This window comes from Quercus lobata, chromosome 4 (genome assembly GCF_001633185.2).
Source record: "Quercus lobata isolate SW786 chromosome 4, ValleyOak3.0 Primary Assembly, whole genome shotgun sequence".
NCBI lineage: Eukaryota > Viridiplantae > Streptophyta > Magnoliopsida > Fagales > Fagaceae > Quercus > Quercus lobata.
The window spans coordinates 5,347,530-5,359,983 of record NC_044907.1 but is presented as its reverse complement, the minus strand read 5'-3'; the positions used below and the strand labels follow the sequence as shown (position 1 = coordinate 5,359,983).

Sequence of the window (12,454 nt, the reverse complement as noted above, 5' to 3'; positions counted from 1 at the left end):
TACATACAAATCCCGCCCCCTCTTTTATTTATTTATTTATTTTTTTTGTGAAGGAAAAAAAATGGCTAATAAATTTTTTTTTATAGGAGTCTTGAATGAGGTTTTGACTGAATTGGCTAAGCAATATGATGGGACTTTGATGCTGTGGACATCTCATGTGTCCCCCATTATTGGTGCTGGCGTTGCATCCTTGCTACTTAACCGTTGGGGGAGAAAAAAAGTCGTGGTTGTTTCTGATGTTTTTATTTTAGGGGGGTTGGTGGGGATGGCTTTTTCAAAAACAAATTGGACACTGGTCGGGTCATTGGCATTCATCTGTGCTGGCTTGGGCTTGGGGTCAGCAGCAGCACCAGTGCTTCTATCAGAGTCAGCCCCAAAAAACATTAGAGGAGCAGTAGTTTGTACAAGTGGCCTGGCAAGCACAATTGGACAGTGGGCTCCTTACCTCATTCTATTGCTTTCCAAAAAGGTAATTTTTTTTCCTTTTTATATTCATGAGTTCTTTTGTTTTATTTTGTGCCTCATTCTAAATTTTTGTGCTTTTAGGTTAACTTCAGCTGGAGGTGGACGATTGGTCTATCTGCGGTGCCAACATTCATTCAGCTCATTTGTATGATTTTTGTTCAGGAATCTCCTTATACACTAGCAAAGCAGGTATGTTTTGGTGTTCCTAAAATCTTTTGCTCAAGTTTCACTGCCTTAGGGTACAACTATTTGTTAGGCTTAATGAATTATACCTTTGACTTGTTACTTTTCAAAATTTATTTTTAACAGGGAAAAAAAGGAGAGGTGGAGAAATTCCTTAAGAGGACATTTCCTGCAGAGAAGGTGCAAAAGGAAATGGATGAAATATTTCAATCATCAGTTGAAGATTGTAAAAAAGAGGAAGAACAGGAGGTGCTTACTCAGAGCAGTTTTTTGAAAAAAATTAAAACGTTAGTTAAACAGCGGCAAGTATGGTATTTGGTGGGTGCAGCTGTAATGCAGCTATTGCAGCATTTTTTGGGTCTCACGTTTGTCCTGCACGTATCACCTAAGCTTTCAGACAAAGCAGGTTTATCAAAACCTGTTAAATCCCTTCTTCCTAAATTTCTTGATCTCCTCAGCTCGTTATTTGTCATTTTGAGTGTTGACTTTCTTGGAAGAAGAAAGTTGTTGATAACCACTTTGTTGCTATTGTTTTGTGATCAACTTGTTCTTGGTTTTGTTTTGGGAAGAACTGAAAACCAAAGCTTGGCTAAATTTGGTGTTGGAGCAATAAGTATATACCTTATGGCTTATACGTCAGGGATCGGGTGCCTTCCAATACTTCTGAGCGTGGAGATAGTTCCCTACAGCTACCGGGGAATGGCTTCGGGAATGGGTTCGTTTAGTAGCTGGCTAGGCACCTTATGCACCAGCAGGTACACAGATTTCACAGTGAACAAAATAGGTCCCAGTGTATTTTTTATCTACTCTGGAGTCTCAGTTATAGTTTTATTTCTCGTGATCTTTTTGATCCCTGAAAAAGTGGGAACCCCATTGGAGAAGATCGACAACTCTGTGGGTCAAACCACTAAATATCAGCGGCTCGAATAATTTTATGTCAAGTTTGTTTATTTACAATGTTTCTTGTTTGTGTTCATGTTTGTGTACAACTAGCTGCAGACCCATGCGATGCGTGAGAATGTATAAATGTTTTGTAATAGGGTGTGATGTATAAAAATTAACAATTACTTTAAACATTATTTATTTTTTTAAAAATTTCTACAAGTATTTTTCATCTTTTTATATCTACAAAGTACAAATGTATCATACTATTATATTTTGTATGTTTGATTAATATTTTTTTAAGATGAACTATATTTTTCTAATTTCTGTTGTAGTGTGTTATATTTGATATACAACTAAACTTTATAAGTTTCAAATTTATTATTCAAATTTCTCATCTCTTAAGGAATAATAAGATTATCATATTAATAATAATTCATCACAAAATTACAATGTTATCTTAACAAAAATTAAAATGAAACCAAAAGGAATAAAAGACATACTTTATATAATTTATTACTCAAAATTGGTAAGTATATTCCAATTCATAGCCATGTAGAATGTGTTTTGACATAAACTCAAATTCCTATTTCTAAAAAACTAAGTATTAACCCAAATCAAAATTCAACCAAAGCTTTAAAAGGGAGAGAGAAGACTCTGTAATGGGAAATTAAAAAAAAAAAAAAAACCAAAACACATATTTAAATATAAAAACTATCAACCTTAATCAAAATTATAAGAAAGAACAAAAATCCACAAGAGAGGGAGAGAGAGTATTTACAATTTTTTTGTGGGGAAAATATGGATTGAATGGAAAAAATGATATCAAATTTATACAAAATAAAATGGAGAGAAGAAGAGTCAAAATATAATACAGAGAAAATGATGAAGGAAGTATGACGTTAAGGTAGAGAGTAGTGGGAAGAGAAAAACAGTCAAGTAGAGAATAGTGGGGAGATAAAGAGGTAAAAATTTAATAGACCCTCACTTATACTAATTTCCATCAAAGACCAAATTGTCAAACACATGCCATTGATTCTATTCATGTTCAGTACACACATTCATCAACGTGTCTATATACAAATCACGCACTTGCCATTACATTCATTTTATCAATGTTTTGAATTTCCACAAAGAATAAAAATAGTGCATATACGAATTGTGTGTGTGAGTCACTTATATTATCATGATGTTGTGATCAAAGTTAGTGGCAAACTTATTGAACTCAACCAATTGTTTTTGCCTCAGAGAAGATGGCTATTAGCATTCCAAGTCATGAAGTTTAAATGGCTATGGAAATTATCATAATGTATCAGCTGCTATGCCCCAAAAAAAGCAGTTGTTCCTACCTTCATTGCATCACATCAGCTATATCATATTATGTTTAATAAGGAAAGAAATAGAAAAATATGAAATTTAAAACTCAAGTATAGGAGTATTGTTATGTTTTGTCTAGAACTCATGTACACAATATTCTAGACCTTCAATAGGAGACAATTCCAAAAAGAAAATCAAGTAGTTGAAAGAAAGTAGCATAATCCAAAATCTAAAACTAAAAACCCAACTGTTGTTCATGTACACAATATTATAGATAGATATTCAAGAATTAAAAACCAATTAGTTTCTCCATTCGTATAACAATTAGCTTAAAGCTAGATACTAATGGAATTTTAAAAGAATTTAGTTTTTTGAATTTCCTCACTCCTAAAATCCCAAAAAATTTCTCAAAATCTAAGCAATCCCCAAAGTTGTTCATCAACCAAATAGGCCAACTAAGGTTCAAAACACAAAAATTCCAGCCACAACACAACAATCTACTTAAGCTGGTGTGCTTTGAAGAATTAGAGTTTCATTTAAAAAAGTTAAGATAAAAAGATTTAAATTGTTACACCCCAAGTTCTATACAACAAAAAAAATTTAAGCTTCAAACTGTACTTTGTTTTCTCTTCCATTGGCCCACAATTTCTGGGACACCAAACAGTCCAATTAAATAATAAACAACAAATTATTAATATAAGGAAAGAGAAATCTTATATAGCAAATGTGTGTTGAACCATAGAAAGCAAATTATTAAGCATCACCCAAGAAAAACAACTAATTTATTCCCCTTTCCTTCAAAAGGTTCTAAGAAAAAAAATAATTACCAATTGATTGGTATGAACTTCAATAGAATAAAAAGCTTCTAGTGATTGCAAGGCTTAATTGTTGATATCTATCAAGAAATTGACAAACAAAACAAAGATAAAAATGAAATTTAGGTCAACATATAAAACAATAGGAAAAGGAGAACAATAATGATTTATCTTTGATAAAAATGAATAACACACTTACTATAAAATAAATACCAAAACGGAAAACATCACATTGAAGTTAATTATCAGACAGAAAAACATTATGGCAAACATATTGAAAGTAACATTCCTGCAATCTAGAGAAGGGCAACCATAAAGCAATTTATAACAAACATGATTTAATGCTCAATTCAAATCAATTTTGAAAAAGAAAAAACATATTTGAATAGTTTTAAGACCATGAAAACTCAAACTCATTCATCATGAAATCCCAAAATTGAATTACAATTTTTTTTCTAGTAATGAGATGGAAATAAATAAATAATAAGAATAATACAGCAATAACAAAAAGAACCATTAGTAGAAAAAAAAAAGTGGTTGAAACAATAAATAAAAAAATCAACCAAAAGAGAAACAAAATTGGAGAAAGAGAGAGAGTATTGACCTTTTTGTCATGGATAACTTGGAAAAAATAGGGGAGAGAGGTGTAAATGAAGTAATTAATAAGAAATTAAGAAGAAATTTATATGAAAATTAAGATGGAAAAGAAAGGGTGGAAGTAGATGAAAGGTTGAATGAAGTGAAACTATTGAATTTAAGAAGATATAATGGAAAAGTTTTTAAAATCTAAAGAAAATCAAATGAAAATTAAAATAAAAAAATTATTGGAGGGGATGAAATATTGAACTAAAAAGACAATAATTGAAGAAGATGAAGGTTGAACAAAGTAAGAATTGCAAATAAAATAAAAATAAAAAAATAAAAGAAAAGGTGCTAAAGATGTAGCGCATAAAGAACTTTATAAAATTTATTACAAAACTCCACTATTATATATAGTATAGATATGTATAGACATTATTTTTGGTTTTTTTATTCTCCATATATAATATTATTTAGTTATAAACATCTAAATTAAAGTAGACAAATATGTAAAGGTAAAATATATAATACTAAAACTACTAAAGATGAATGTATAAAGTCAATAATCTATTTATATTTTTTTGTTAAACACGTCAGTAATATGAAAAATAGAAAGGTTTTAAATATTTAAAAAGCATTTTTAGTAGATTGTAATATATATAAAAAAAAAAAAAAAAATCTCAATATTTTATGTAACTTTTCCCATAAGATCAATATTATTGACATCCTTTATTTTCAAAAAACACTGAAACACATAAACGAAGAGATTAATTGTGCAGAATTGCAAGAGTATATATGTGATATTAGTATTTCATTTACAACATATACATGATTCATGGTCAGTTGGTATGAACTGTAATAATTACATCCTCTTCAATGATAGCAGCAGCAATTTCAGGTTGCATTAGTAACTTAAAATCATCTTTAACAGCGAGGCCATCTCTCCCTTATAGCCTTTAATTTCATGCACACTTCAAGCATCGTCAGTTGCTATGAGCCGTAACAATTACATCCTCTTCAATGATAGCAGCGGCAAATTTAGGTTCCATTAGTACCTCAAAATCTTCTTTAACAATGAGGCCATCTCTCTAAACACAGCTACATTGGCCTTCTACAGGTACTAGGCTGAACACAGCTACAAGAAATCCTATGGAACTGAAGTATTTCACTATCATATCCTTTCTACAACAAAGATTTATCAATGACATCATACAGACCAAACGTTGATTCCAAAAAGTTACGAAAATTAGTTAAGAATTATAAACCTAAAGTAGAGATGTAAGTAAAATAAAAAAAATCAACAAAGAGAGAGAGAGAGAGATAACCTTTTTTATGCGAAAAAACTATGTAGAGAATGACAAATTTATAGTGAAATAGTGTAAATAAGAAGAGGACCTGGATGTTGTATTCCAGGGTGATTTTGCGATGTAATTTTGTCAAGAGTCTTTCTCTATTTAATAAAGCCTCTCTTACCTTTTTCTCAAAAAAAAAAAAAAAAAGAAGAGTCAAAATAAGAGAAGAAGAAAGGAAAGATGATGAGTGATATTAAAGTAAATGATAGTGGAGAGATGAAAAGGTAAGAGGGAGATGAAAAGGTAAGGGAGGGAGAAAGGTTGGAGCAACTGAAAATATTATATAAAAAAAAGTAAATGTTAAAAAAATAGAGAAAAATTGGAAAGAAATAGGATAATGACGTGGTAGAAGTAAATAAATAAGTAGTGGACTGGATTTATTATAGGGTGATAGTGGAAGTAAATGAATAAGTAGTGTGCTGCATTTATAGGGCTGGGATTTATAGGGCTAAAAATTGTAAAAACTATTTTAAAATTGTAGGAAAAATTATATTATAAAAAAAAAAGAATGAAGTGGCAGCTGATGTGACGCAACGTGAAAGTAACAGCATTAAACGTTACGTTTCAACTTTTAGTAATATATAGATGTGTCATATAAGGCACTATTAAACAAACTATTATGTATAAGAACTAATATTGTTATCTTGAATATTTCATTTAAGTTGTATTATTATATTGTTTTAGAGGGAAAAACAAAGGAATCCCTTTTGTTCCTCTGCAAGATGTATCATCACAATAATATAAGCTGTCAGGAAAAATGAGAGAAAAGAAGAAAAAGTAATGCTTCAAATGGATAAATCACATGTACCATCTTTCTATATTAGCATTATTCACTGACTAGAGGAATAAATGATATGAACAGGACACAGAAATTTTTTTTTGACAACAACCAAAAGGAATAGATAGCACAGAAGTTTTAAAAATGATATCACAACCCTCCTGCTTAGTGGTAATTACTCATGAGATAAAAACTGAACCAGCAATGTCTTTACCCCTATAAAATTAACTAGTCGAAAGTACAACTTCTCACCTTCCCCACACAATTAGATATTCATGGGCAGTGATGGTCAAACTGTTCCACGCATCGCTTACATGTGGGGCAGTGCTTAGATCGAACAGGCCTTGTGATCTGAAAAAAAGTTATTAAGAAAACATACAGATATGTGCAGACATCCTCTCAAGCATTAAATGCATTTAAAATAATTTCAGAGTCAAAATTTGGAAAAGAAAAGGTCCATTGAGTAAACCTTGCAGGTAGGGCATAGTCGAGACCAATTTCCCATCCACTCAGAGGAACTGTTCAGATCAATATACAACAAAAGATCCTGCAAACCATCAAAATATCATTTGGAAACTAGCAACAACAATATAAGTCGACTAGCAACTTATCTTAATATATTTTAGTGTATAACACAAGCTCACACGTAGATAAAATTATATAAAGATAGAGGATGGTAGTTCAAGAAGACAGGTTATATACATGACTGCTCCTGTAAAAGATTCAGCTATAAAATGAATCCAAGAAATTACAAACATTTGATGGTCTAGCTTCATCTAGTGACATCAAGAAAATAAAGAATTAATAAATGCATATTTGAATCTCTCCCCAGAAAGCTCCCACTCTTCAAACGTTATCCTTTTCTTTTCCTTCCTGACATTCTATAAAATACACAATGACACTGCATTCCATACCTTATCCCCGAATAAAGTTGATTTTCTTCCCAACGTTGAAGCAAGCCATACACCATTCTTGGCATCACCCATCTCACACCAAACACCACAAAAACAAAAGATCACAACTCCATATCAAGTGGACAATAAATTAACAAATGATCCACATTCTCACCATTATGCTTGCACATGCAACACTGCACGAGTGCTATCTTCCGTTTTAGAAGATAAATTACTGTTAATGTTATCCCCAAGGCCTCAGCCCAAATGAAGAAAGAGACCTTTGACGAGGCCCTCACATTCCAGATAGCTTTCCAAGGAATCCCTCTTAACGCCTCATAATAGGACCAAACAGTAAAGGATCATTGCTGTTTATTTTCCACCATACCCTATTTGTCACACCAACATGTATTCTAACTGACTATAGCAGCTCAAAAAAAGTCATTGATTCTCCTAACTCCAAGTCTTGTGCCAGTCTAACAAAAATTGAATAACAATGCACACCATACGTCATACCAAAAAGTCATTCTTCTTCCATCACCAACAGAAAATCATATACCTAGAAAAAGTTTCCCACATTGTTTGGATATCACCTTCCAAACCCCTACCCATGGATTGATCGAACTGGATTCAAAGCCCAACCTCCCTCTTAGACACACGTAATTGCAAAGGCCTCCTAGAGGCTAGTTATAAGTGTATGCCTGATTGGAGTTTTTTTTTCAAGAATAATGCAGCATATATGCGGGTGTTTCAAGGATTATCAGTGTTGATCTGAATGCAAAGAGATTTGATGAAGGTATTGTGACACTTGGTGCTATCAAAATCTGATGATATAGTATGGAATGCTTGAGTTGCTGGGTTTTCATTTATTAGTCTTTTATGTTCATTTTCCTTGTTCTTGTCAACAGCCAAGAAATTTGGTGTCACCGAGTTTGTGAGCCCAAAAGACCATGACAAGCCTGTTCATGAGGTTGGTTTACTTTAAAATGCTAGAAAAATTTTTCCATGGTGAAGGTGCAAACAACTTTCACGGCTTTTCTAAATTTCTTTGACTTCTTTAGGTGCTTGCTGAAATGACCAATGGTGGAGTTGATCGAAGTATCGAGTGCACTGGAAGTATCAATGCCATGATTTCTGCATTTGAATGTGTTCATGATGTAATTTCCCACGAGCTCCTGTTCATGTTATAAATAGAATTTATCTCGAATCCATTCTTCTAAAATCTGTCATATGGTATGTTTCTTTGCAGGGATGGGGTGTTGCTGTACTTGTTGGTGTCCCAAACAGAGATGATGCATTTAAAACCCACCCAATGAATATCATGAATGAGAGGACTGTCAAGGGTACCTTCTTTGGCAACTACAAACCACGGTCTGACTTGCCCTCGGTGGTTGAAAAGTACATGAATAAGGTAAGCTGAATTTATTACTGAAAAATAGAATGTATAGATTAGATCACTTTGCAATCCGCATATAGGATTACTTCTTTTACTTAAATGCTAGTTTTTGTGCACGTGACTGACAGCAATTTTGATCAAGAAAATGGTCTAATGACCACTAGAAGACTCTAGTGGCCTCCATGGTATACCTTAATTAAGTACTTATTTGAATGCTTTAATCCTGCCTCAAGATCCGACAAGTGTTGAGGAATAAACCAATGAAGTGAATTTCATACCATACCGGCCGGTACGGTCGGTATATACCATACCGGCCGGTACGGTCGGTATATACCATACCGACCAGTAAACCGGTACAGATAACCCCCTTGTTTTGTACCAAAAAAAATGCTGGCCATACCGGCGAAATCCGGCTGTTTCGACCGGTAAATGCATACTGGACCGAAAAAAAAAAAAAAAAAAAAAAAAAAAACGTTCTCACTCTCTCATCTCTCCACTCACCAGAGTCACTCGCAATTTCTCAAACTCATAGCGCATGGTCTTTCCTCCCTCAAATTCCAGATCTTCCTTCTTGACCAGCGTTCTCTTTCTCTCTTTCAAATTTACTTTCTCTTTCCTCTTTCTTGGTTGCATCCAACTTAAGCCAATAGCTTGAATTTTAACTTCTTTAAACACCCAATAAAGTTGACAGCTTGCAAAAGTGATGTATAAAGTCAAAAGCAACTTTCATGAGTCAGATTTTTGGAATTTTTTTAATTATTTCCAAGACCCTAAAACGGTCAAAAGTCCTTTCACATGTCTTTTTTTTTTTTTTTTTTTTTTTTTGAGAAACCTCCCTACTCAGGAAGGGAGAAAAAAAACATAACTACTGCAAATCTTTTACAACAAAGCTAAAAATATTTGGAGGCACTTCCTCCATCCAAACTCTTAAAGGAAAAGAAAACCTAGCATCCCTAGCTAGCGCATGGGCTACATGATTGCCCTGCCGCCTTACATGGATGATATAGGAGGATTGAAAATACCCCCTTATAGACATAAAGTCTTTTACTAAGTGGCCTGTCAATGCATTTAAAGCCGACCCCGACTGCAAGCATTTCACCACTAACTCCGCATCCCCTTCAAAACAAACCCGGCTAAAGCCAAGTTCCCTTGCAAACAGAGCTGCTCTTCGTGCTGCCATCATCTCAAGGACCTCAACTGTTGCTGGCAGCCTAACCTTTTCCGACAATGCTGCAAGCACCTGCCCTTCACTGTCGCGCAGCACCACCCCAATACTGGCTGCCTGCTCCTCCCTGAATACCGCCCCATCAAAGTTAGCTTTAATGGAGTTCTCTGCCGGAGGCTGCCATCGCACCAGGCCAACTTGCTTCTCTACAACCCCCCCCTATTTTCCTTGCTGAAACTCAGCCAACAAGGATGAGGCTAACTGAGCGATTTTCGAACATGGCTGAGTAGCTTCATTTGAGCGCAACTTGTTTCTCCGCATCCAAATAAGCCAAGCCGACATCACAAACACCTCCATATTTTTACCTTCAGCCTTCATCATACTTACGAGGTCCCACATATTCTTCACAGACCGGTAATTATTCCTCACATCAGCACAGGAATGCTCCCACACCTCACGGACCTACACACAGTCCCAAATGGCATGGACTTCATCTTCATTCAAACATCCACACTGATCACACATGGAGGAATCTACCACTTTCCTTTTTTTTTTTTCTTTTTTTTTTCTTTTTTTTTTTTTTTTTTTTTTTTTTTTTTTTTTTTTTTTTCAGATTTTCCTTTGTTGGAAGCGCTCTTGAGCAAGCCCGCCAAGTGAACACCTTCACCTTATTAGGAACCTTCAAGTGCCAGATGAATTTCCAAAAACTTCTTACCCCATCAGATTCTGAGCTAGAAGGTAGAGAGCTCATTTCCTTTTCGCATAGTAGCTGGTAACCTATTTTGACTGAGTATGACCCCAACCTGCACCTTGGCCATGATAAGCAGTCATCTTGGTCCGTAACACACAAAGGAATGCTCTTAATTCTTTGAGCTTCAAAGGGCAGAAAGAGGTCATCCACAAGCTGCTCATTCCAACCTCCTCCCTCCGGCTCTAGTAGATTTGTAACTACCCAATTTTTTGCCTCCTCAATTTTTGGTGAAACAACACAAGCCGAAGCCTCCCCAGGTAGCCACCTATCATTGTAGATATTGATCTTTGTGCCATTCCCCACTCGCCATAGCAAGCCCGATTGAACAAGCTTACTAGCCTTAACAATGCTTTGCCATGCATACGACCCCGAAACTACCTTTGCATCGAAAATTGACCCACTTGGGAAGTACTTGGCACTAAAAACCCGGTAAAAGAGGGAAGAGTGATCTACTAATAGCCTCCACACTTGCTTTGCGAGCATAGCCTTATTAAAATTTTCCAAATCCTTGAAGCCCATACCTCCTAACGCCTTTGGTTTGCACAATGATTCCCAATTCTTCCAATGAATCTTACGTTGGTTTCCCTGTTGACCCCACCAAAATTTCCTAATCATCATCTCAATATCGTTTAGAAGTCTGGATGGGAGTTTGAAGCAACCCATGGCAAAGGTGGGTATAGCTTGAACTACCACTTTTAGAAGCACCTCCCTACCTGCTTGAGAAAGGAGTTTTTCCTTCCAACCTTGGAGCTTATTCCAAACTCTTTCTTTGATAAAATTAAGGTTTGCCTTTTTATTTCTCCCAACAACTGCCGGAAGACCAAGTTACTTCTTATATTCCTTCACTTTGCTTACCCCCAAAGCTTCGATTATCTCAAGCTTCTTCTCCTCCGAAGTAGCCTTACTAAAGAACACGGTGGTTTTTTCTCTATTAAGCTTTTGACCGGAGGCTTTCTCATACAACACCAAAATACCTTGAATAGCATCCAAATCACCCTTATTTGCTCGGAAAAATAGTAGAGTGTCGTCAGCAAAGAATAAATGAGAAATCTCATTTTTACATAGTGAGAATCCCCTAATGGCTTCGGACCTGGCTGCCTGTTGCAATTGGCAGTTTAAAGCTTCAGAACAAATTAAGAATAGGTAAGGAGAGAGAGGATCTCCTTGCCTAATACCCCTAGTCGGCCGGATATCACCCTTAGGAACTCCATTCACTAGGATTGAGTAGGACGCCGAAGTTATGCAACTCATTATCAAAGCCACCCAACTCGCATTAAAGCCCATCTTCAACATTGTTGCCTCCAAGAAATTCCACTCCACCCTATCATAAGCCTTGCTCATGTCAAGCTTCAAGGCCATGAAACCCCCTTTTTTTGATTTTTGGTTCTTCATGTGATGTAAAGTCTCAAAAGCTACAAGTATGTTATCGGAAATTGCCTTGTCTGATTGGAAGGCACTTTGAGATTCCGAAATAATCGCTGGTAACGCCCTTTTAAGCCTGTTTGCTATCACCTTTGATACAAGCTTATACATTATATTATATAAAGAAATAGGACGATATTCAGAGACTTTTGTAGGACATTTTACCTTTGGGATAAGGGTGATAAAAGTCCGATTTATGGATGAAGGGATAACACCCGAGGTGAGGCAGCTCAACACCGCTTCAGTCACATCTTCACCCACCGACGACCAATAATGCTGGAAAAAGAGGGGGGGGAGACCATCCGGTCCCGGAGCCTTCAAAGGGGCCATTTGATTCAGGGCCGTGACCACTTCTTCCTTGGAGAATTCGCCCAAGAGCACATTATTCATCTCCTCAGTTACTTCTCTACAACCTTCATCCTTCATCCACATTTGTTTGAACCTCTAAGGTTTATT

General features: G+C 35.3%; 1 protein-coding gene and 1 long non-coding RNA gene across 2 annotated transcripts; both read left to right on the top strand.

The window, feature by feature from the left end:
- The first annotated feature begins 265 nt into the window (after positions 1–265).
- Positions 266–1,578, top strand: LOC115984448 (inositol transporter 4-like). The gene is made up of 3 exons (XM_031107471.1): positions 266–469; positions 547–654; positions 775–1,578. Exons 1-3 carry the CDS (start codon positions 266–268, stop codon positions 1,576–1,578), a joined length of 1,116 nt encoding a protein of 371 aa, XP_030963331.1.
- Positions 1,579–8,029: 6,451 nt separating this feature from the next.
- LOC115983237 lies at positions 8,030–8,559 on the top strand. Its single transcript, XR_004089920.1, has 4 exons — positions 8,030–8,060; positions 8,173–8,234; positions 8,326–8,421; positions 8,514–8,559. It is a non-coding gene; the product is annotated as an uncharacterized LOC115983237 (long non-coding RNA).
- The last annotated feature ends 3,895 nt before the right edge of the window (positions 8,560–12,454 follow it).

Coding starts and splice junctions, on each gene's coding strand:
- LOC115984448 (XM_031107471.1), top strand. CDS start 266: ATGGCTTTTTCAAAAACAAATTGGACACTGGTCGGGTCATTGGCATTC. Junction 470..546: donor TTCTATTGCTTTCCAAAAAG/GTAATTTTTTTT, acceptor TTGTGCTTTTAG/GTTAACTTCAGCTGGAGGTG. Junction 655..774: donor CTTATACACTAGCAAAGCAG/GTATGTTTTGGT, acceptor TATTTTTAACAG/GGAAAAAAAGGAGAGGTGGA.